Raw genomic sequence first — 22,002 nt, 5'->3', positions numbered from 1 at the left:
GGAGCATTAGACACAGATAAAAAGAGCAGATGACCTGTTTTTTTTAAGATAAATATATGCATAAGAATGTCAGCAGTCTAAGGGTTAAACATCACCATTTAGTCAATGTTTTGAAGAGTGGCTTGTAACTGAATTTGAATAAATTTGGGTGACTCATGGACAGTGTAAATAAAAATATACTTTAAAAAGAGCAGTTTGGAAAGGGAAGTAATGTGGATATAACCATGAGCTCACACTTTGGCAATAGAATGCATTGTTGTCATATTTATAAGTTCAAATCATCAAAATTAACATTGATTTTCTTGTAGTTTTCTACCTATACTGTTTACGCCTGATAATGAAACCATTTAATTTGTAACAGTGAGGACAATAACAGCACCTGTCAACTTTTTTAGCAATCGACATATTCAAATATGGGGAATTTAAAAGTTTTTTTATCTTCTCCATTTTGTTTGACATCCCTAATGTTCAAAACTGCATTTTTTTTTAACGGGATGATAAACACCCACATTTATTGCCCATCCCTAATTGCCCTTGAACTAAATGACTTGTTGGACCATGTCAGAGGGCAATTAAGAGTCAGCTGTGGGTCTGGAGTCACAAAGAGGCCAAATCAAGTAAAGTTCAGGCAGGTTTTATTCACAAATACAATTACTGAAACAGATGGGATTTTACAAAGTGGGCAATAGACTCGTGGCCAGCATGGCTGACATGGAGAACAGGAATTATGAAATGCAAAAGGATTTAGATCTTCCAGGACATGAATCACAAAAGATTAGCATGCAAGTATGCTACATAATCAAGAATGCTAATAGGATGCCAATCTTTACTAAAAGAGCAATTGAACAAAGAAGTAAGACTCATATACAGGACATTGCGGAGACCAAGTATAGTGTCCAGTTTTGGTCTCCTTATTTAAGGAAACATATAAAACATGTTGGAGTTATTTCAGAGGAAGTTTACTAGATTGATGTCCTGGAAAGAGTTGTGTCATGATGATAGAATGGATAGATTCGTTTCCATTGGAGTTTAGAAAACTGACAGGAGTTGACTTGATTGAAGTGCATAAGATCCAGAATGGTCTTGACAAGGTGACAGTGGAAAGGATGTTTCCTCTTGTTGTCCAGAGCAAGAGGCTACAGTCCCAAAATTGGGGGTCCCTCTTTCAGGAGTTTATTTTTCTCTTGGAAGGTTATGCAACTTTGGAACCCCCTTATCTCAGAAGACGATGGAGGTGGGATCATTGAATATTTTAGGATGGAGTTGGACAGATTCTTGTTAGATAATGGAATCAAAGGTTATTGGGGGTTGATGGTGAATGTGTAATTCAAAACATAAATGGATCAGCCATTATCTGACTGAATGGCAGAGCAGGTTCGAGGGACCAAATGGTCTACTTTTGTTCCTATTTCATATGTTTGTAAAAGACCAGCTTTCTCTTACAGATTTATGAATTGAATTTTAATTCTACTAGCTGTCAGGGTGTCCTCAGAGAATTAGCCAGATCTCTGGATTACTCATCCAGTGTCATTACTACCATGACCAACTTCTCTCAGGTATGTGAAGTATTCCAAAGGGAAAACATAGCATACTATCATATAAATGTTCATCAGGGATTCTTAATGTTATCTTGCTCATCTTTCTCAGACTGGAGATATAACATATTTAGCACCTCATGCCTTTAATTTAAAAGAGCATTTTTAAAAATGAACTAGAATAGGCCACACAGTCTCTGTAAGAATATGACTGACTTTCTATCTTATTTCTAATTTTCACCTCAGACGAGAATATGTCAATGATTATCTGCAGCCCTCAGGATTTTTTTTTACTCAACCTATTCAGATATATTATGACACAACTGGATCAGGTGGGACTTGAACACAGGCTGACTTGTGGAGGGGGAGATATTAGAATTGCGCCACAATAGCCCAGCCCACGAGATTGGATGTTTTTAATCATCCTTTTCATACAGTTTCACCTGAGGTAGGTGAAACTTGAACCTGGACTTTCTGATCCAGGGACACCACCACTACACAGCAATAGCTTCAGCCTTGTTGATTCTAGGATTCCAAATATTCACAACATCTGTTCATGTCTCTGTACCCCTGAAATAAACTGCTATATTACTGGCTGCCATGGAATAGTGTTTAAGAATCAAGAGCTGTCTGTCTTTGAAGCTAAACATTGTCCAACTACAGATTATCAGATGTTGGGATAATATAGGGTATTTCTCAATTGCTTCTGTTAAGGATGAAGGGTGATGTAATTGTTATACTGTAATAGATATTATCCTGCTGGAGAAGATAGGCACACAAGCCACACGTTCTAATCGATAAAGAGAGCTGGTCTTAGTGTTCATCCTCATCAAAGAATTAGTTGGGTTTGTGAAGTCTATTGCAACTTCAAAGTATTCGTTGACACCAGTGTGTGTCAGGCAAGAAGCTGGGGACATTTCAAAACTTGTAGCAATTCTGGCAGCAAACAATAGACAGACATAGAAGTCCCAGCCTCGATGGAGGTGATTGGGTAATATTCCCATCAATTGCACTTGGTGACCACACTACTGTAAACAATCAGAAGTGATTTTATGCACATAATTTGTAGAGGTCTCATGGTAGTGTGCCTATCTCTGGATTGGGAGGCCCAGGTTGAAGTCCTACTTGCTCCAAAGGTATGCAAAATCATCTCTAACAAGTTGATTAGAAAATATCTGCAAGTAATTTATGGGTAACAATCAACTTTGTAAGGCTTTCTATTAAATTAACTTCACCTCCAATCACAAGCATGTTATCCTTCACTTGTCAGTGATTCAGTGTTTGTTCACAATGTCTCCCTTTATAATCTCATTGTGTAGCTCTCACCATTTTCATGGGTATGTAGTTTAGTCTTTCCTGTTTTTCTATCTTCCTTTTATAAAATTCACAAATGTTCCACTGTAAGGAAATCTACAAGACTTTGTAATCTAGTTCAAGTTGCTACTGAGTTAAGAAAGTGAAATTGTGGTACAGGTATAATTTTACATTTTCATTCATTTACTCAACTGTAAGTAAGTGGCAGATTCAGTGGAGTTTAATAATCATTGCACTTTTATACAGTATTAAGAGCAGGTCAGCCAGCCATTCAAAACTACCTTGCTATTCAATCAAGTAATAACCACTTTCCTGCCAGATTTCTGCATGTAGCTAACAAAATATTCTTTTGATTTATGTTATTTAGGTTGTCTTAATGTAGGGCAACTTCAATACAAACTAGATACCAAATCTTCTCTTGAAGCCTATGGAATCTACATTCCAAAATATTTCATAAATTGTTATGTCTATTTTAAAACTAGGGTTTTAAAAAATACACATTCTTGCGTTCTTCTCTACATCAAATAGGTACTAAAGTCTGTAATATGTTTTTCAATCTCCATAAAAACTTAAAAGGAACAAATAACATTTTAATTATCCAACAACATCGTTGAACAGCAACACCAACTGTTATTAAACAATAAAATAGCTCATAAAATAATGCAGCAATTTTAAAAAGTACATATTATTCACATATAGGTGATAGCATTGCTCAGTGCAAGCTGGAAAAGTAGCATCTCATCTTCCAAATGGGAACTATGTAGCTTTCAGGACTCAATAGCGAGTTTAATATTTTAAACCTTAAAACTTTCTTTCATGGCCATTACCCACTTCCACCAGGTTCTGTCATGACACAGGCTGATTTCAGCACAGTCAACTCATTTTTTATATACTTACTGTCCCAATTACCAGCCTGTCTTCTTCCCTGGATTAATATCAACCATCCCTTTGTTGCTCTAACTTTCTCTTTCTGTGGGCTCTATCTCCACCTATCCACTCAATCCTTTCCCTCTCACCCCATCATCAGCATAAATACCAACTTTTCCTAGCTACTGTCAGTTCTGAAGAAAACTCACTGGACTCAAAACATTAAAAATCAAAAGAACTGTGGATGCTTTAAATCAGGAGAAAAATCTGGCAGCACACAAGGAGCAGGAAAATTGTCGTTTCAGGCCAGAGCCCTTCGTCAGGACTGAGGTTGGGAGCCTTCGGGGATTGAGAGATAAATAGGAGGGGGGGTGGGGCTGTGGAGAAGGTAGCTGAGAGTGCTATATGTGGACAGAGGTCCGGGTAAAGGTGATAGGTCGGAGAGGAGAGTGGAGCGGATAGGTGGGAAGGGAGATTGACAGGTGGGACAGGTCATGAGGGCAGTGCTGAGCTGGAAGGTTGGAACTAGGGTAAGGTGGGGGGGAGGGGAAATGGTGAAGTCTATATCGATGCTCTGGGGTTGAAGGATTCTAAGGCGGAAGATAAGACGTTCTTCCTCCAGGCGTCGGGTGGTGAGGGAATGGCAATGGAAAAGGCCCAGGACCTGCATGTCCTCGGCAGAGTAGGAGGGGGTGTTGAAATGTTCAGCCATGGGGCGGTGGGGTTGGTTGGTGCGAGTTTCCCGCAGATGTTCTCTAAAGCGCTCTGCGAGAAGGTGTCCAGTCTCCCCAATGCAGAGGAGATCACATCGGGAGCAACGGATCCAATAAATGACATTGGTGGAAGTGCAGGTGAAACTTTGATGGATGTGGAAGGCTGATGTTGCCTGATCTGATAAGATTCTCCTGCAGTTTCTGTTTTTGTTTCTACAGTTTTTTGTTTTTAGGTATACAATCTAGAATTTACAAAGAAATTGAATCCAGATATACATCAAACAATTTCATCAAAATTTTCCATTACACTGTTTATTTTGATTTGTCTCCTTTGAGTCAAACCCTGCTACGCCTCTCACCTGATCAGTTTTTAATCTTCCACTGATTGAACTTATTAACTCATCATCCACCATTCATTAAGGTTATGGCTGATCTCTCCCCATACTCCACTTTGCCATCCTGTCCTCATCTACTTTGATTCTGTCTGTATCCAAAAACCTGTCACTCACAACCTTAAATATACTAATTGACTGACATTCACAGAGAATTCCAGAAATTGAAATTGAAAGGCACAATTAAATCTGCCTCTCTCACCCTCTCAAGCAGTGCATTTCAAATCACTTACTGTGTTTAAAGAAAACCTTTTCTGATTATTTTCGTTTTCTTACCAATAACCATAAATTAATTATCCATTAATTGCTCATTGCTTCTATGTGTTAACATTTATAAAAACGGGTTCTTGTGGCACAATGTCCCTACCCCTAGACCAAGAGACCTAGTTTCAAGTCCCACCCACTCCAGAGGTGTGTCATAACATCTCTGAACAGGTTGATTAGGAAAATAGGTTACATTTTTTAAAAGGTTTACAATAAAGGGTTCATGTGGCACATGAATCTATCGCTATCTATGAGCCAGGAAGCCCGGGTTCAAGTCCCACCTGTTCCAGAGGTGTGTCATAAGGCTGGAATATAAAAGCAGCAAAGTGCTACTGAGCCTTTATAAAGCTCTGGTAAGGCCCCATTTGGAGTACTGTGTCCAGCTTTGGATCGCACACCTCAGGAGGGACATACTGGCACTGGAGCATGTCCAGCAGAGAGTCACACGGATGATCCCTGGAATGGCAGGTCTAACATACGAGGAACGGATGAGGATCCTGGGATTGTATTCATTGGAGTTTAGAAGGTTAAGGGTAGATCTAATAGAAACTTACAAGATAATACATGGCTTGGAAAGGGTGGACGCTAAGAAATTGTTTCCGTTAGGCGAGGAGACTAGGACCCGTGGGCACAACCTTGGAATTAGAGGGGGTAAATTCAGAACAGAAATGTGGAGACATTTCTTCAGCCAGAGAGTGGAAAGCCTGTGGAATTCATTGCCGCGGAGTGCAGTGGAGGCCGGGACGCTAAATGGCTTCAAGGCCGAGATTGATAAATTCTTGATGTCACTAGGAATTAAGGGCTACGGGGAGAATGCTGGTAAGTGGAGTTGAAATACCCATCAGCCATGATTAAATGGCGGAGTGGACTCGATGGGCCGAATAGCCTTACTTCCACTCCTATGTCTTATGGTCTTCTAACATCTCTGAAAAGGTGGATTAGAAATTACCTGAACATTCACAAAATAACAGTTGCAGTTTTTCAAAAGGAAATTTTTGGGCAAAATCATTTGAGGGCCTGAGCGACATGGGCTACCATGAGGTTTGTACCAGAATGCAGAGAGTTCTAGCGATGCCTATCATGACACCAGAAGCCACTCACTACATCTTTAATGAATTTGCTGAGGGATGAAGGGAATTTCCTACTCGGCAGCATCAAGTTGCTGATTCATTGTTTATTGCCTCATTCACACCTCAACTCAACTCATTAACATTCAGCTTTCTATCATACCAAACAGGCCAGGCATTGAGAAATCCCAATAGAGAAGTCGGAACGGATTGCTCCAAAGGACCTCATGTTGAACACTGGGTACTGACATCTCAGACAACGCTCCATGGGCTTTGGCAACATATACCGATATTCAAAGATTGGCATCTGATATATGTCTGCCTCTAAGATTCCTCATGGCACATCTCTGAGTCACTTATAAGTCACTTCTGTACCTTTGTGCTGCACCAGTAACTATCACTGTAATGCTGCATCAGGGACACTACGGTCAGGGGCGCACCTAGCTTATGGACTGGATCAGATTGCAACTCCAACCTGTTCACTTGCCCGCATTGCACTCACTCATTCTGAGTCTATTGGATGGTCACAGCATCCCTGTTTTGCATTGTCTTGCCTTTTTGTGCTTTGCTTCCTTAGCCAGAAACACCAGGCTCACAATACTGCTGCATCGCCATTCCATTTAATGCAAACACAAAGCCCAGTTGGTTCGTGGTCCTCACTCAAACCAAGGAAGATAACCTTTGGTCAGGGAGGTGACTGCACAGTAAGTCAAGGGAAGCCATCGATACCATTCCGGTCCCTCCTTGGGGAGGTCAGACTTGTCTGACTCTTTCTTCCCCAGTGTGGGCTATTTTCCTTGCAGAATAAGAGAGAGGCAATATTAGAGAGATGAAAATGATATTGTCAGAGCAGGCTGGGAGGTGACTCGATTTAGTCAGCAGACAGCAGAAAGGGCATACAAGGCTAGTGGTGTCAGGGACAAAAACAGAAGTTGCTGGAAAAGCTCAGCAGGTCTGGCAGAACTGAACCACAGCTCTGGGGAAGGGTCACTAGACCCGGAACTTTAACTTTGATTCCTCTTCACAAATGCTGCCAGACCTGCTGAGCTTTTCGAGCAACTTCTATTTTTGTTTCTGATTTACAGCAACAGCAATTCCTTCGGTTTTTATTTAGAGGTTGTCAGAGGTTGAGGTTGGTAGGAGAGATAAAGTGAGTTTGAGATATCAAAGAGATACTGGAATTTATGTAGCAGAGTGGAGAAGGACATTGGCCTTTTTCCTACATTGCTGGGCATTCCTCCAGTCTGTTCTGACGCAGTTGGCAACCTCAGACTTGGCTGGAATAGTCTGCTGTCATGATCACGACTGCTGGTCCTGGTCAGAGGAAGTCCCACTCTGCGCTGTGCCATCCTACAGGACCTCTAGGTGAGGTCCAAATGTAGTGAGATGCCAATTTCCTCCTATCAGGAATGATGCAGGACAGCTCTGGATTGACAGCACTTCTCCATGTGCCCAATGGCCTCTTAAAGGTGGCGCAGCCACCAAGGATGCCAGTCAATTCCAGTATCATGGCAGTAGCAAGTTGTTTGAGGAATGGCATGCGGCAAGTTGGGATTATAATCAGATAAGGGGGATGCCGGGGGAAGGTGGGTAATTAATGAGACAAATTTGGTAAGATTTGTAAAACCCACTAAGACTCATGGCAAAAACCCTTCCAAAATCTGGAATCTGGGCATTCTGATACATGAATCTCAAATCATTAATAATGCAGTTACAGTAAGTGACAAGGAAGATAAAATTGGTGAGGCCATATTGACAGTATTGTTTCCTAATTTAAGAAAGGACATAAACTGCATTTGAAGCAGATTAGAGAAGGTTCCCTTGTCTGATTTTTGGGGTGAGGTAGTTCTTTCATAAAGAAAGATTGATCAGGCTTGACCAGTATTCATTAGTATTCAAAAGCATGAGGAGTGACTTATTGAAGCATACTGGATCCTTAGGGTACTTCAAAAGGTGAATGTTAAGATGAAGTTTCCCCTCGTAGGAGAGACTAGAAATACAGGAGTTTTCTACTTCAGAGGGACATTTTTTCTCTTTGAGGGTCACAAGTGTGAAGAGGAAACAGAGTTAAAGTTTTGAATCCTGTGACCCTTCTTCAGAATTGGTAGTAGCTAGGAAAGGGTGGTAATTATGCTGATGATGGTGAGGTGTGGTGATTGGAAGGAAATGAGTGAGCACATAGATAGAGAGGGAGCCAACAGAGAGAAAGCATAGGCAGATGAAGGGATGGTTGATCGTAAGCCAAGGGAGAGAAGAGAAAATAAAACAAAGAACTGTAAATGCTGGAGATCTGAAACAAACATAAATAGAAATTGCTGAAGAATTCATCAGGTCTGGCAATACCTGTGAAAACAAGAATTAATATTTCGAGTCTAGTAAGCCAATCTGATTCTGAAGACAGATACAGAAGGATTATCTTATAAGTAAAGGTGGATGGTTTGGAACTCTACTCATTGAAGTTTCAAAGAACGAGAAGTAATATCATTGATAGATATTATTAAGGGGCTTGACAGGGTAAATGCTGGGAGGATGCTTCTCCTCATTGGAGAGTCTAAGATCAGAGGCATAATCTCAGATAATAAAGGGCACCAATTTAAGACTGATATACGAGTAATTTCTTTTCTCAGAGGATTGAGTCTTCTGAACTCTTTGCCACAGAAAATTGTGGGGCAGATTCCTTTACTACATTTAAGGCCGAGATAGATAGAATCTGATAATGGAATCAAGAATTATGGGGAAAAGGCAGGAACATGTATGTTAGGAATGTCACATCAGTCATGATCCTATTGAATGGCAGGAACCATTTGAGGGGTCGAACAGCCTACTATTATTTAGGATCTCTTCACAGATGTTGCCAGATCTGATTTTCTCCAGCAATTTCTGTTTCTGTGTGTTTCTGAAGAATTATGAAGAATTCTGAAGAAGATTAACTGTTTTCTCTCCACAGATAAGAGCTAGATAGTTGATAATGAGGACTATAAGAAGGTGAAAATGGATTAGTTGTACTGAAAACAACCCTTGTGATGACAGAACCTGGGCTGTACATGGGTGGATGATAGACACGAAAAGAGGAGTTCATGCTCTCCCAAAGACTGTACAGTCTCCAAGTGGAAGATAATAGTAAAGAAAGGCTGGATAAGCTGGGACTTTGTTCACTGGAGTGTAAGAGGTTGAGAGGTGACCTTACAGAGGTTTATAAAATCATGAGGGGTATATAAAGGTAGGGTTAACGGTAGGTGTCTTTACTCTGGGATGAAGGATTTCAAGACTAGGCGCCATATTTTTAAGGTGACAGGAGACATAATTAAAAAAGACAGGAGGGGCAAATTTTTTACACAGAGGGTAGTTTATGTTTGGAATGAACTTCCTGAAGAAGTGGTGGATGCAGGAACAGTTACAACATTTAAAAGACACTTAAGTAAGTACATGAATAGGAATGGTTTGGAGGAATATGGGTCAAGAGCAGGCAGCTGGGACTAATTTAGTTTAGGATTATGTTTCGCATGGACTGGTTGGACCAAAGGGTCTGTTTCCTTACTGTATGACCCCATAAGATGTTGTTCCTCTAGTTTGCATTGAACCTGGCTGGGAACTTTCATTTTATTCATTCAAGGGATGTGGGCATCACTGGCTAGGCCAGCATTTACTGCCCATCCCTATCCCTCAGAGAACAAGTCAACCTGTGGGTCAGGAGTCATATGTAAAGATGATAGTTTTCTTCCTGATTGACTGACTGGCAGAAATCATAGAGTAGGGATAGAGGGATCTTTTTCAAGTTAACAGCTGGTGGCTAGTAGAGTTCCACAAGTGCGTGTTGGGAACACAACTATACATTAACATCTGGATGAAGGAACTGAGGCCATTGTTGCTAAGTTTGCAGATAATACAAAAGACATGTAATGATGAGGAAGTGGGGAGGCTGCAGAAGGACTTGGACATGTTAGGCAAGTAAGCAAAGAAGTGGCAGATGAAATACAGTGTGGGAAAGTATCAGGTTATGCACTTTAATAGGAAGAATAGAGATGCAGATTATTTTCTAAACAAGGTTCCAATATCTGAAGCATAAAGAGACTTGAGAATCCTTTCTAACGAAATCCCTAAGACCTGATCCAGAACATCGTGGGAAGCTAGGGAAAAGATTGCAGGGCTCATTTGACAGCCACGGGTGAGATTCCGGAACACAGGAATTGCTAACATTACACCATTATTTCAGAAAGGCTGCAAAGAAAAGCCAGTGAGCTTGATGTCAGTGGTGGGTAAGTTGTTGGAGGGGATTCTGAGAGACAATGTCCATATTCACTTGGAAAGGCAAGGACTGATTAGGGATGGCTTTGTTCAAAGGAAATTGTGTCCCATAAACTTGATTGAGTTTTTTTAAGAGTTGACCAAGATGATAGATGAAGGCAGCGTGGTAGATGAAGGCAGAACGATAGACATTGTCAACATGGACTCGAGCAATACCTTCAACAGGGTTCTACGTGTAGACTTGGTTAGTAGGGTTAGATCATATGGGACCCAGGTTGAGCAAGCCAATTGGATACAAAATCAGCTTAATGGTAGGAGACAGGAAGTAGTTGTTCAGATCGGAGACCTGACCAGCAGTGTTCTATTGGAATCGGTGCTGGGTCCACTGTTGTTTTTCATTTATATAAATGATTTGGATGGGAATATAGGAGGAATGGTTCGTGAGTTTGTGGATGACACCAATTTTGGTGGTAGAGTGAACAGTGAAGAAGGTTATCTCAGGTTACAAAAAGATCTTGATCAATGGGGTCAATGGGCTGAGCAGTGGCAGATGGAGTTTAATTTGGATAAATGTGAGGTATTGCATTTTGGAAATACAAACAAGGACCGTTGGATAGTGTTGTCAAACAAAGAGACTTAGGGATTCAGGTACATAATTCTTTGAAATTTACATCAAAGGTAGACAGGATGGTTGAGAAGGCTTTTAGCATGCTTGCTTTCATTGCTCAGTCCTCAGATAATAGGAGTTGGGATGTCATGTTGAGGTTGTCCAGGACGATGGTGAGTCCTCATCTGGAGTTCTGGTTGCCCTGTTATAGAAAGGATATCATTAAACTGGAGACAGTTCAGAAAAGATTTACGAGGATGTTGCCTCAAATGGAATGTTTCAGCTATAAAAATAAACTGGAAAGGTTGGGCCTTTTTTCACTGGAGCATTGGAAGTTGAGGAGTAACCATATTGAAGTTTATAAAAACATGAGGGCCATACATAAAGTGAATGTCACAGGTCTTTTCCCTTGGGTGGTGCAGTTCAAAACTAAGGAGAATATTTTTAAGGTGAGAGGAGAAAGATTTAAAAAGGACATGAGGGTCAAATTTTTTTACACAGACAGTGGTTTGTGTGTATGGACTGAACTGGCAGAGAAAGTGGTGGATGAAGATACAGTTACAACGTTTAAAAGAATTTGGATAAAGTCATGAATAGGAAAGGTTCGGAGGAATATGGGCCAGGAGCAGGCAGGTGGGACTAGTTTAGTTTGGGAACACGGTCAGCATGGACTGGTTGTACCGATGAGTGTGTTTCCTTGCTGTGTGACTCTATAACTCTAATTGGGCCTATGGGCCGAAAAATGGCAGATAGAGTTTAATGCAGAGAAATGGAAGGTGTTGCATTTTGGTAAGACAAACCAGGGCAGGACTTACACAGTTAATGGTTGCACCCTGGGGAGTGTTGTTGATCACAGAGACCTAGAGGTAGACAGGGTAGTGAAGTTGGCAATTGGCTTCATCAGTCACAACATTGAGTATTGAGATTAGGATGTCACGTCATTGGCTGTGCAAGACATTGATAAGACCACTGAAATTGGAGTACTGCATACAATTCTGGTCACCCTGCTATAGGTAAGATGTTATTAATCTGGGTGCAAAAACGATTTACCAAGGCTTGAAGGTTTCAGTTATAACCAGAAGCTGGATAGGCTGGGTCCTTTTTCCTTAGAGCATAGGAGACTGAGGGGTGACCTTATAGAGATTTATAAAATTACAAGGAACATAGATTAGTGGAAAAGCCAAGGACTTTTCCCAAGAGTAGGGGAATCCAGAACCAGTGGGCAAAAAGTGACAGGGGAAAGATTTAAAAGGGGGCTGACAGGCAGCTTTTTTACACAGAGGGTGGTGCGTATATGGAATGAGCTGCAAGAGGAAGTGGTAGACGTGAATACAAATATAACATTTCAAAGATATTTGACAGGTACATGGAAAGGAAAGGTCGAATGCAATACGGGTCAAATGAAGGAAAATCAGTTCAGTTTAGGAAATCTGGTTGGCACAAATGAATTGGGCCAAAGGGTCTGTTTACATGCTGTATGATTCTCTAAAGGTTAACACGCAAGTTAAGTTGGCAATTAGGAAGTCAAGTACAATGGTTCTGTTCATTTGAAGTGGGCTGGAATACAACTGCAGAGATGTACTGCTGAGGCTGTATCAGACCCTCGTGAAACCACATTATGAGGAATTTGGGGCCAGTATTAAAGGAAGGATGTGCTGGCATTGGAGGGGGTCCAGAGGAGGTTTACAGAATGATCCCAGGATGAAGGACTTGCCAAATGAGGAGTGGTTGAGCTGGGTGGGGGGGTGGAATCTCATTTAAACTTATAGAATAATGAGGCTTGCATAAAAGGAGGAATTTCTTCAGCCAGAGGGTGGTGAATCTAAGGAACTGATTCTCACAGGGCTGTGGAGGCCAGGTCATTGAGTGCTTTTAAGACAAATGTCGATCAGTTCTTGATTAGGAAGGAGATCAAGACTTACAGAGACAAGGAAGGAAAATGGGGTTGAGAAACATATTAGTTCTGATGAAATGGTGAGCAGAGTCTAGGGGCCTCCTGTATCTGATGATCTTCTCTCAAGGACATTAGTGGACCAGATGGGTTCTCTCAGCAATAGGCAATGGTCATCCATAAAATCTTAATTCCAAATTCTTTAAAACTGAATTCAAGAATATTGTGTGCAATTCTGGTCTCCCTCCTTATGGAAGGATATTGTGAAACGTAAAAGGGCTCAGAAAAGATTTACAAGGATGTTGCCAGGGTTGGAGGATTTGAGCTGTAGGGACAAGCTGAATAGGTTGGGGCTGAGCTTATAGAGGTTTATAAAATCATGAGGGGCATGGATAGTGTAAATAGACAAGGTTTTCCCCCTGGTTTGGCAGAGTCCAGAACTAGGGGGCATAGGTTTGAGGGGGAAGACTTAAAAGGAACCTAAGGAGCAACTTCTTCAAACAAAGGGTGACGTGTGTGTGGGATGAGCTGCCAGAGGAAATGGGGTTTTGTCCAAAACATCGATTTTCCTGCTCCTCGGATGCTGCCTGACTTGCTCTGTTTTTCCAGCACCACATTTTCGACTCTAATCTCCAGCATTTGCAATTCTAACTTGCTAGAGGAAGTGGTGGAGGCTACTAAAGTTACAGCATTTGAAAGGCATCTGAATGGGTATATAAATAGGAAAGATTTACAGGGATATAGGCCAGGTGCTGGCAAATGGGACTGGATTAATTTAGGATATCTGGTCAGCACGGACGAGTTGACTAAAGGGTCTGTTTCCGTGCTGTACATCTCTATGACTCTAAGTTGCACCATCATGCATGGCAAGATCTGGACTGAGGTGCCCAAAACATTACTTGGGTCTCTGGTATATTAGCCTAACAATGAAGCCCTCATCCAATGTATTATCCCAACCCAGTACTTCTTCTCGTCTACTCTGCCATTTGGAGACAGTCCCTTAAAGTGGGGCTGATTGACGTGTAGAGTGACCAATCGGAGAGGGGGCGGGTTCTAACTGTCACCGCTAACTTCCAATCACAGAACCAAGGGGCGGGATGTCATCTTCCCATCCATTCGCGGACTCAGCGTCTGTTTCCAACGGGAGAATGAGCAGCGCTTTATCGGGAAACAATTAATAACCGCTATCCCCTACAAGCTCCAGGCCGCGAAGCACGACGTTTAGGTCACCATACATACGGCCCATCTTCAATCGCTCCATAATCCGTTACCGCCGGCGACGTCTGACATCACAACGCGATGACGTAGCGCGGATGGACGTGCGAGGAGCGCGGTGACGTCACCCACGACTGTTTTGGCGCGAATCGGGGTCAGGTGGGTGGTTTTGGCGCGAAAGGGGTTTAGTCCATTTGTCGGTGAGGAGCTGGAGCGAGATCACAATGGCGGTGAGTGATAGAGAGAGAAAAAAAAGACAATGAAAGGGGGAGAGAGAGACAGAAAGAGCAGGATGGAGTGAAGGAGAGAGAGAGAAAAAAAAATGGAGTGAAGGAGAGAGAGAGAAAAAAAAGATGGAGTGAAGGAGGGAGAGAGAGAGAAGTGTAGTGTATGTGTGTGGTGTTTCCAGAGGGGAGCATGGTTCTGTGAGGATGGGGTTACAGACAGGAACACGGCCGATAAATTCCTGACTGGAAAAGGGGGCTGGTGAGGGTCTGTGCCTGTTCCTCATATCCCGACCCGATGGTGATACATGGCAGGACATTAGGAGGCTCAGGGATGCTGAGAGGTTATTTTGTTTTCAGTTCATGTACAGGATGGGGTGTCGCTGGCCAGGCTAACATTTATTGCCCAGAGGGTTGTTAAGAGTCAGCCCGGTTGCTGTGGGTCTGGAGTTACATGTAGGCCAGATCAGGCAAGGTCCACAAATGCCCGAAGGTAGCAGGGCCGGTAGGTCGGGTAGTTCAGAAAGCGCATGGGGCACTTTATTAGTCAAGACTTCAAGAACAAGAGCAGGGTGTACAAAGTTAAAAATCATACAACACCAGGTTATAGTCCAATAGGTTTAATTGGAAGCACTAGGAAGCACAGCTCCTTCATCAGGTGGTTATGGAGTATAAGACACAGAATTTATAGCAAAAGTTTATGGTGTGATATACCTGAAATTATATGTTGAAAAAGACATGGATTGTTTAAGTCTCTCATATTTTGAATGACCATGTTTCTTTCATATGTAAACTGCAAAACTTTTTTAAAAAGTTACATTCTCAAGTGAACTTTAACAGTAGGTGGTATGTTGGCCCAGATAATGCTTTGAAGGTGTAAGGTACCCTGTGTGAGGCTGTCTGTGCCCAAATATTCAGACTGATTCTATTCTGAACTGATTTACAGAATCTTACATGGATTCATGTGGTTTTTGAACAAAGTAAAATGTAATTCTGCGAATACAAATTCACCTGCAAACTTGTCTGGGTGTGGAGGGGGGGGGTGGGGAGAGAGTTGTTTGAGTGTCTGGGAGAGTGTGTGAATGTAAAGGGGTATAAGTCTGTGAGAGTGTATGTGTGAGTGTATGAGAGATGGTCTATGTGAATGTGGGTGTGTCAGTAGGAGAGAGTGTGTGTGTATATAGTGCAATGGGGTCACCTGTAGTGTGACATGAACCCAAATCCTCATGGGTCTGGTATGCACTGCCAGGGAGGGTAGTTGAGGTGGGAAATCTCTCAATCTTTTAGAAAGTACTTGGGTGAGCATTTGTAATTCCATAACATTCAAAGAACATAGAACATAGAAAAATACAGCGCAGTACAGGCCCTTCGGCCCTCGATGTTGCGCCGACCGAATCCTACCTAACCTACACTAGCCCAATAACTTCCAAATGCCTATCCAATGCCCGCTTAAATGACCATAAAGAGGGAGAGTTCACCACTGCTACTGGCAGGGCATTCCATGAACGCACAACCCGCTGTGTAAAGAATCTACCCCTAACATCTGTCCTATACCTTCCACCCCTTAATTTAAAGCTGTGTCCCCTTGTAACAGCTGACTCCATTAGCGGTAAAAGGTTCTCAGTGTCTACCCTATCTAAACCCCTAATCATCTTGTACACCTCTATCAAATCTCCCCTAAACCTTCTTTTCTCCAATGAGAACAGCCCCAAGTGCCTCAGTCTTGCCTCATACGATTTTCCTACCATACCAGGCAACATCCTGGTAAACCTCCTCTGCACTCGTTCCAATGCCTCCACATCCTTCCTATAGTATGGCGACCAAAACTGCACACAATACTCCAGATGAGGCCGCATCAGAGTCTTATACAACTGCAACATGACCTCAGGACTCCGGAACTCAATTCTTCTGCCAATAAAGCCCAGTACACCATATGCCTTCCTCACAGCACTATTTACCTGGGTGGCAACTTTCAGAGATCTGTGTGCATGGACACCAAGATCCCTCTGCTCATCCACACTACCAAGTAGCCTACCATTAGCCCAGTAATCCATCTTCTTGTTACTCCTACCAAAGTGAATGACTTCACACTTAGCTACATTGAATTCCATTTGCCACCTTTCTGCCCAGCTTTGCAACTTGTCTATATCCCGCTGTAACCTGCCGCATCCTTCCTCACTATCCACAATTCCACCGACTTTTGTGTCATCCGCAAACTTACTCACCCAGCTTTCAAGCCCCTCCTCTAGATCATTTATAAAGATAACAAAAAGCAATGGTCCCAAAACAGATCCTTGAGGTACACCGCTAGTAACTGCACTCCAAGATGAACCTATACCATCAACTACTACCCTCTGTCTCCTTCCAGCCAGCCAATTTCTAATCCAAACCTCTAATGCACCCTCAATGCCATACCTCCGTAGTTTTTGCATTAGCCTACCATGGGGTACCTTATCGAACGCCTTACTAAAATCCATATACACAACATCTACTGCTTTACCCTTGTCCACCTCCTTAGTCACCTGCTCAAAGAACTCAATAAGGTTTGTGAGGCACGACCTGCCCTTCACAAAACCATGCTGACTATCCTTGATCACGTTATTCCTATCCAGATGTTCATAAATCTTATCCCTTACAATTCTCTCTAAGACTTTGCCCACCACAGAAGTCAGACTCACTGGCCTATAGTTACTCGGGCTATCCCTACTCCCCTTCTTGAACAAGGGGACCACATTCGCTATCCTCCAGTCTTCTGGTACTATTCCCGTTGACAATGACAACATAAAAATCCAGGCCAATGGCTCTGCTATCTCCTCCCTAGCTTCCCAGAGGATCCTAGGATAAATGCCATCAGGCCCAGGAGACTTATCTATTTTCATCCTTTCCAGTATTCCCAAAACCTCTTCCCTACATACTTCAATGCCATCCATTCTAATCACTTGTGACTCAATATTCACACCAGCAACAGTGTCCTGTTCCTGAGTGAATACTGACGAAAAGTATTGATTTAGTGTCTCTCCAATCTCCTCCGCCTCCACGCACAACTTCCCACTACTATCCTTGACTGGACCGATACCTACCCTAGTCATCCTTTTATTCCTGACATACCTATAGAAAGCCTTTGGATTTTCCCTAATCCTACCAGCTAAGGACTTTTCATGTCCCCTTCTCGCTGCTCTTAGCTCTCTCTTTAGATCCTTCCTGGCTACCTTATAACTCTCAATCGCCCCAACTGAAACTTCACGCCTCATCTTTACATATGCCGCCTTCTTCCCTTTCACAAGGGATTCCAATTCCTTATTAAACCACGGCTCCCTCACAAGACCCTTAACTCCATGCCTGACTGGTACATACTTATCAAGGACACTCAGTAGCTGTTTCTTGAACAATCTCCACATATCATTAGTATTCTTCTCTCGAAGCCTGTTTTTCCAATCCACACATCCTAAGTCATGTCTCACCGCATCATAATTTCCCTGCCCCCAGCTATAACTCTTGCCCTGCAGTGCACACTTATCCCTCTCCATCACTAAAGTAAAAGTCACCGAGTTGTGGTCACTGTCCCCGAAGTGCTCACCTACCTCCAAGTCTAACACCTGGCCTGGTTCATTACCTAGAACCAAATCCAGTATAGCCTCACCTCTTGTTGGCCTGTCTACATATTGTGTCAGGAAACCCTCCTGCACACATTGGACAAACACCAACCCATCTAACGACCTCGAGCTATAGCTTTCCCAGTCAATATCTGGGAAGTTAAAGTCCCCCATAACAACCACCCTGCTACTTTCACTCTTCTCCTGAATCATCCTCGCAATACTATCCTCTACTTCTCTCGGACTATTAGGAGGCCTGTAGAAAACACCTAACAGGGTGACCTCACCTTTCCTATTTCTAACCTCAGCCCAAACTACCTCAGATGGCAAGTCTTCCTCCATCCTCCTTTCCACCGCTGTAATACTATCCTTGACAAGTAATGCCACACCTCCCCCTCTTTTACCCCCATGTCTGACCCTACTAAAACATTTAAACCCTGGAACCTGCAACAGCCATTCTTGCCCCTGTTCTACCCACGTCTCTGTAATGGCCACAACATCGAAGTCCCAGGTACCAACCCACGCTGCAAGTTCACCTACCTTATTTCTTATACTTCTGGCATTGAAGTATACACACTTCAAGCCACCCTTCTGTTTACAGGCACCCTCCTTCGAGATTGCTGCCTTGTTTATAACCTCCCTACACTCAAGGTCCTGTACCCTAAAGCTACAGTCCAGGTTCCCATGCCCCGGCGGAGTTAGTTTAAACCCTCCCAAAGAGCACTAGCAAACCTCCCCTCAAGGATACTGGTGCCCCTCAGGTTCAGGTGTAGACCATCCTTTTTATAGAGGTCCCACCTTCCCCAGAAAGAACCCCAGTTGTCCAGAAACCGGAATCCCTCCCTCCTGCACCATCCCTGTAGCCACGCGTTTAACTGCTCTCTCTCCCTGTTCCTCGACTCTCTATCACGTGGCACGGGTAACAAACCAGAGACAACAACTCTGTTTGTTCTAACTCTGAGCTTCCAACCTAGCTCCCTGAAAGCCTGCCTGACATCCTCACCCCTCTTCCTACCTATATCGTTGGTGCCAACGTGGACCACGATCTATGGGCCTAGTGCTGGAAAATGGGATAGTGTAGGTTGAGCAGTTTTTGTTGGTACAGCCTCAATGGGCTATGGGTTTGCTTCTGTACTGTATGATACTATGGAAGATGGGGAGCCTGGTCCTGCGGTCACCTACTTGCTCAAATTGTGACTTAGACCCCATTCTGCCTTGTTGCTGCAGTGCTGTGAGGCATGCAGCTGTTCACCTTGTCACTGAGCCCAGGACAGAACATTCAAGCAATTTAAATGCCAGCTATGAATATTGTAATTCATCTTAGAGGAAAGCAGTTGTTATTCAGTCATTTTAAAAATCAAAAGAGTTGCAGGTGCTGGCATTCAGAAACAAAGCCAGGAATTGCTGTAACAATATCCCTAAAAAGTTCTGAAGGAGGATCACTGGATCGGAAATGTTAGTTTTGCTTTCTCTCCACAGATGTTGCCAGGCCTGTTGAGTTTTTAGAGCAATTTCTAATTTTATTATTTTTCCATCCCCACCCCTACCCCTGTGTTAACTGAGTTCCAGTGGTCTTGCTCATTGTCAAATTTTCAGTATCACAATAAAGTGTGACCAGAACTCTGCCAAACTCAAAGCAGATTATTTATTCACTTTGAGCCACCCTTTTTCACGGAACTTATTGTGAGCTTCGATGGCTGGGCCAGCGTTTATTGCCATCCCTGGTTGCCTTTTATGAAGGCAGTTGTGGTGAGCTGCTGCATGTCCATGTGGTGTAGGTACGCCTGCAATGCCAGGGAATTCCAGGATTTTGAGCCAGTGACACTAAATGAAAAACAATGCCTTTTCGAGTCAGTTACTGTAGTAGCTCTTGGTCAGGGGAGGGGAGACTCAACTTATCATCTGCCCAGTCCTTCTAGAACAGAGAGAACTGTACAGCATAGGATCAGCCCCCTTCCCCAGTTGACCAAGGCTATGCTGATGCATGATGCCGTTCTAAACTTAATAAACTTTTACCTCTGCACAGTCCATATCCCTCTTCCCTGCTTGTTCTTATATATTTGTCAAGATGCCTCTTAAACTTTGTTCCTGTATCTGCCTCCATCACCACCTCTGGCAGCATTCTTCAGGCACTTCCTACTTCTTGCCTTTTACATCTCCATTTGACTTAAAATTTTTACCTTAAATACACATCCCCGAGTAATTGACCATTTTTACCCTGGGGAAAATGACTGTCAATTCTATCCATGCCTTTCATAATTTTAAGGTTACCTGTCATCCTTTGAGGTTCAGGTGAAAACAAATCAAGCTTGTCTAATCTCTCTTCTTAGCTAATACTACTGAAAATAGGCAACTACTTCTGTACTCTCCAAAAACCTTTACATCCTTCTTGTAATGCAATGACTAGCACTATACAAAAGTTCAAAATGTGGCCCAACGAAAGTTCTATATTGCTGCAACATGACTTGCCAGTTTTGATCATCTATGCCCATCCAATGTACGCAGGCATGCCATACTCCTCCTTTACCATTCTATCCACTAGTGTTGCCACTTTCAGGGAACTGGACCTGTACGTCTAAATCCCTCTGTATGTTAATGCTTCCAAGGGTTCTGTCATTTACTGTATACTTCCTTCCTATATTAGACCTTCCAAACTGCATCCCTCTTATTTGTTAGGATTAAATCCATCTGTCATTTCTCAGCCCAAGTCTCCAACCAGTCTATATCTGCTGTATCCTTTTGCAATCCTCCTCAGTACCGCAGTTCACCGATTCATCTTTGTCATCTGGAAATGTAGTAATCTGACTCATGATATACTCCTTATATATACGTATTACAAAAACATGAGTCCCAGCAGTGATCTCCATGGATCTGACCACTGTTCGGATCTTCAGTCAGAAAAAACTAGAGTGGCAAGGTGATTAGCGCTGTTACTATAGAGCATTGGGGACCCAGGTTTGGGTACTAATGTGTAGAGTTTGCATATTCTGCTAGTGTCTGCGCAGATTCTGCCAACTGCTCCGGCACTCTTCCCCCCCCCCCCCCCCCCCCCCCCCCCCCCCCCCCCCCAATCCAGAGATGTTCAGTTTAGTTGGATTAGCCACGCTTAATTGTCTGTAGTGACTAGAGATTGCAGGCTAGGTGGATTAGTTGTGGTAAATGTGGAGATAAGGGTCTGTGTGAGACATTCTTCGAGTGTCAGTACAGACTCGATGTTCCGAATGGCCTCTTCCTCCTATGTTTACTGTATCTGTCTTATCAGTCCACCATGGATCCTGTGTGACTACACATTTTGTCAACTTAACACGAAGGACTTTGTCAAGGACCTTGCTAACGTAGGATCAACTTCATCCATTCCTCAACAAAGTCAATTAAGTTTTTAAGACACAAACTTCACTGCTCAACCCATGTTGCCTATTGCTCGCTCGTCAATCCATATTTTTTCCAAATTTGAGTAAATCCTATCCCTAAGAATTTTCTTCCATGATTTCCCTATCACTGACATAAGGCTGATTAGTCTGTAATTTTCCAGATTATCCCTGTTGCCCTTGTAAGCAAAGGACAAATACTGGCTGTTCTCCAGTCCTCTGGGAACTTTCCTGTGACTGTAGAGGATAGAGATTTTGTACAAGACTCTAGTAATTTCTTTACCTGCCTTCCTCAGCATTCAGGTCCTGAGGACTTGTCGACCTTAAATGTTTTTTTTTAAAGCACCCAACTCCAATTCCCTTTTAATATTGATTTGCCCCAGCATATCAACATATCCCTCCTGAGACTCAACATTCACAATGTTCGTGTCCTTTGTGAGTATCAATTCATTAAGGACTTCACCTACTTCTGACTCCACATGTAAATTTTCTCTTTATCCTTAAGTGGACCCACCCTTTCCCTACCTACCCTCTTGCTCCTGATATATGTGTGTAAAACATCTTGAGATTTTCCTTCATCCTGTTTGCCAGAGGCACCTTTTAGCCCTCCTAATTTCTTCTTTGATTTATTTTCTGCTGTATATATTCTTGTTGGGCTGTGTCTGTCTTCAGTTTCTTAAACCTTACATATGCCTTTTTTTTGGTCT

General features: G+C 42.7%; 1 protein-coding gene and 1 long non-coding RNA gene across 2 annotated transcripts in view; one reads left to right on the top strand and one right to left on the bottom strand.

Annotated features, from left to right (window-relative positions):
- Positions 1-11,048: 11,048 nt before the first annotated feature.
- LOC132822055 (uncharacterized) lies at positions 11,049-14,200 on the bottom strand. Its single transcript, XR_009645393.1, has 2 exons — positions 14,135-14,200; positions 11,049-11,206 (listed from the first exon to the last, which is right to left on the bottom strand). It is a non-coding gene; the product is annotated as an uncharacterized LOC132822055 (long non-coding RNA).
- Positions 14,201-14,274: 74 nt separating this feature from the next.
- mcm2 (minichromosome maintenance complex component 2) overlaps positions 14,275-22,002 on the top strand; it is a 53,853-nt gene continuing 46,125 nt past the window's right edge. Inside the window, exon 1 of the mRNA XM_060835064.1 lies at positions 14,275-14,340. Coding sequence (XP_060691047.1) covers positions 14,335-14,340 — 6 coding nt within the window. The 5' untranslated portion in view covers positions 14,275-14,334. The remainder of the gene's footprint in view (positions 14,341-22,002) is intronic.

The sequence above is a fragment of the Hemiscyllium ocellatum genome, chromosome 14, assembly GCF_020745735.1.
Source record: "Hemiscyllium ocellatum isolate sHemOce1 chromosome 14, sHemOce1.pat.X.cur, whole genome shotgun sequence".
Classification (NCBI taxonomy): Eukaryota; Metazoa; Chordata; class Chondrichthyes; order Orectolobiformes; family Hemiscylliidae; genus Hemiscyllium; species Hemiscyllium ocellatum.
The sequence above is the reverse complement of the archived record's forward strand: the minus strand, read 5'-3'. Positions and strand labels throughout refer to the sequence as shown.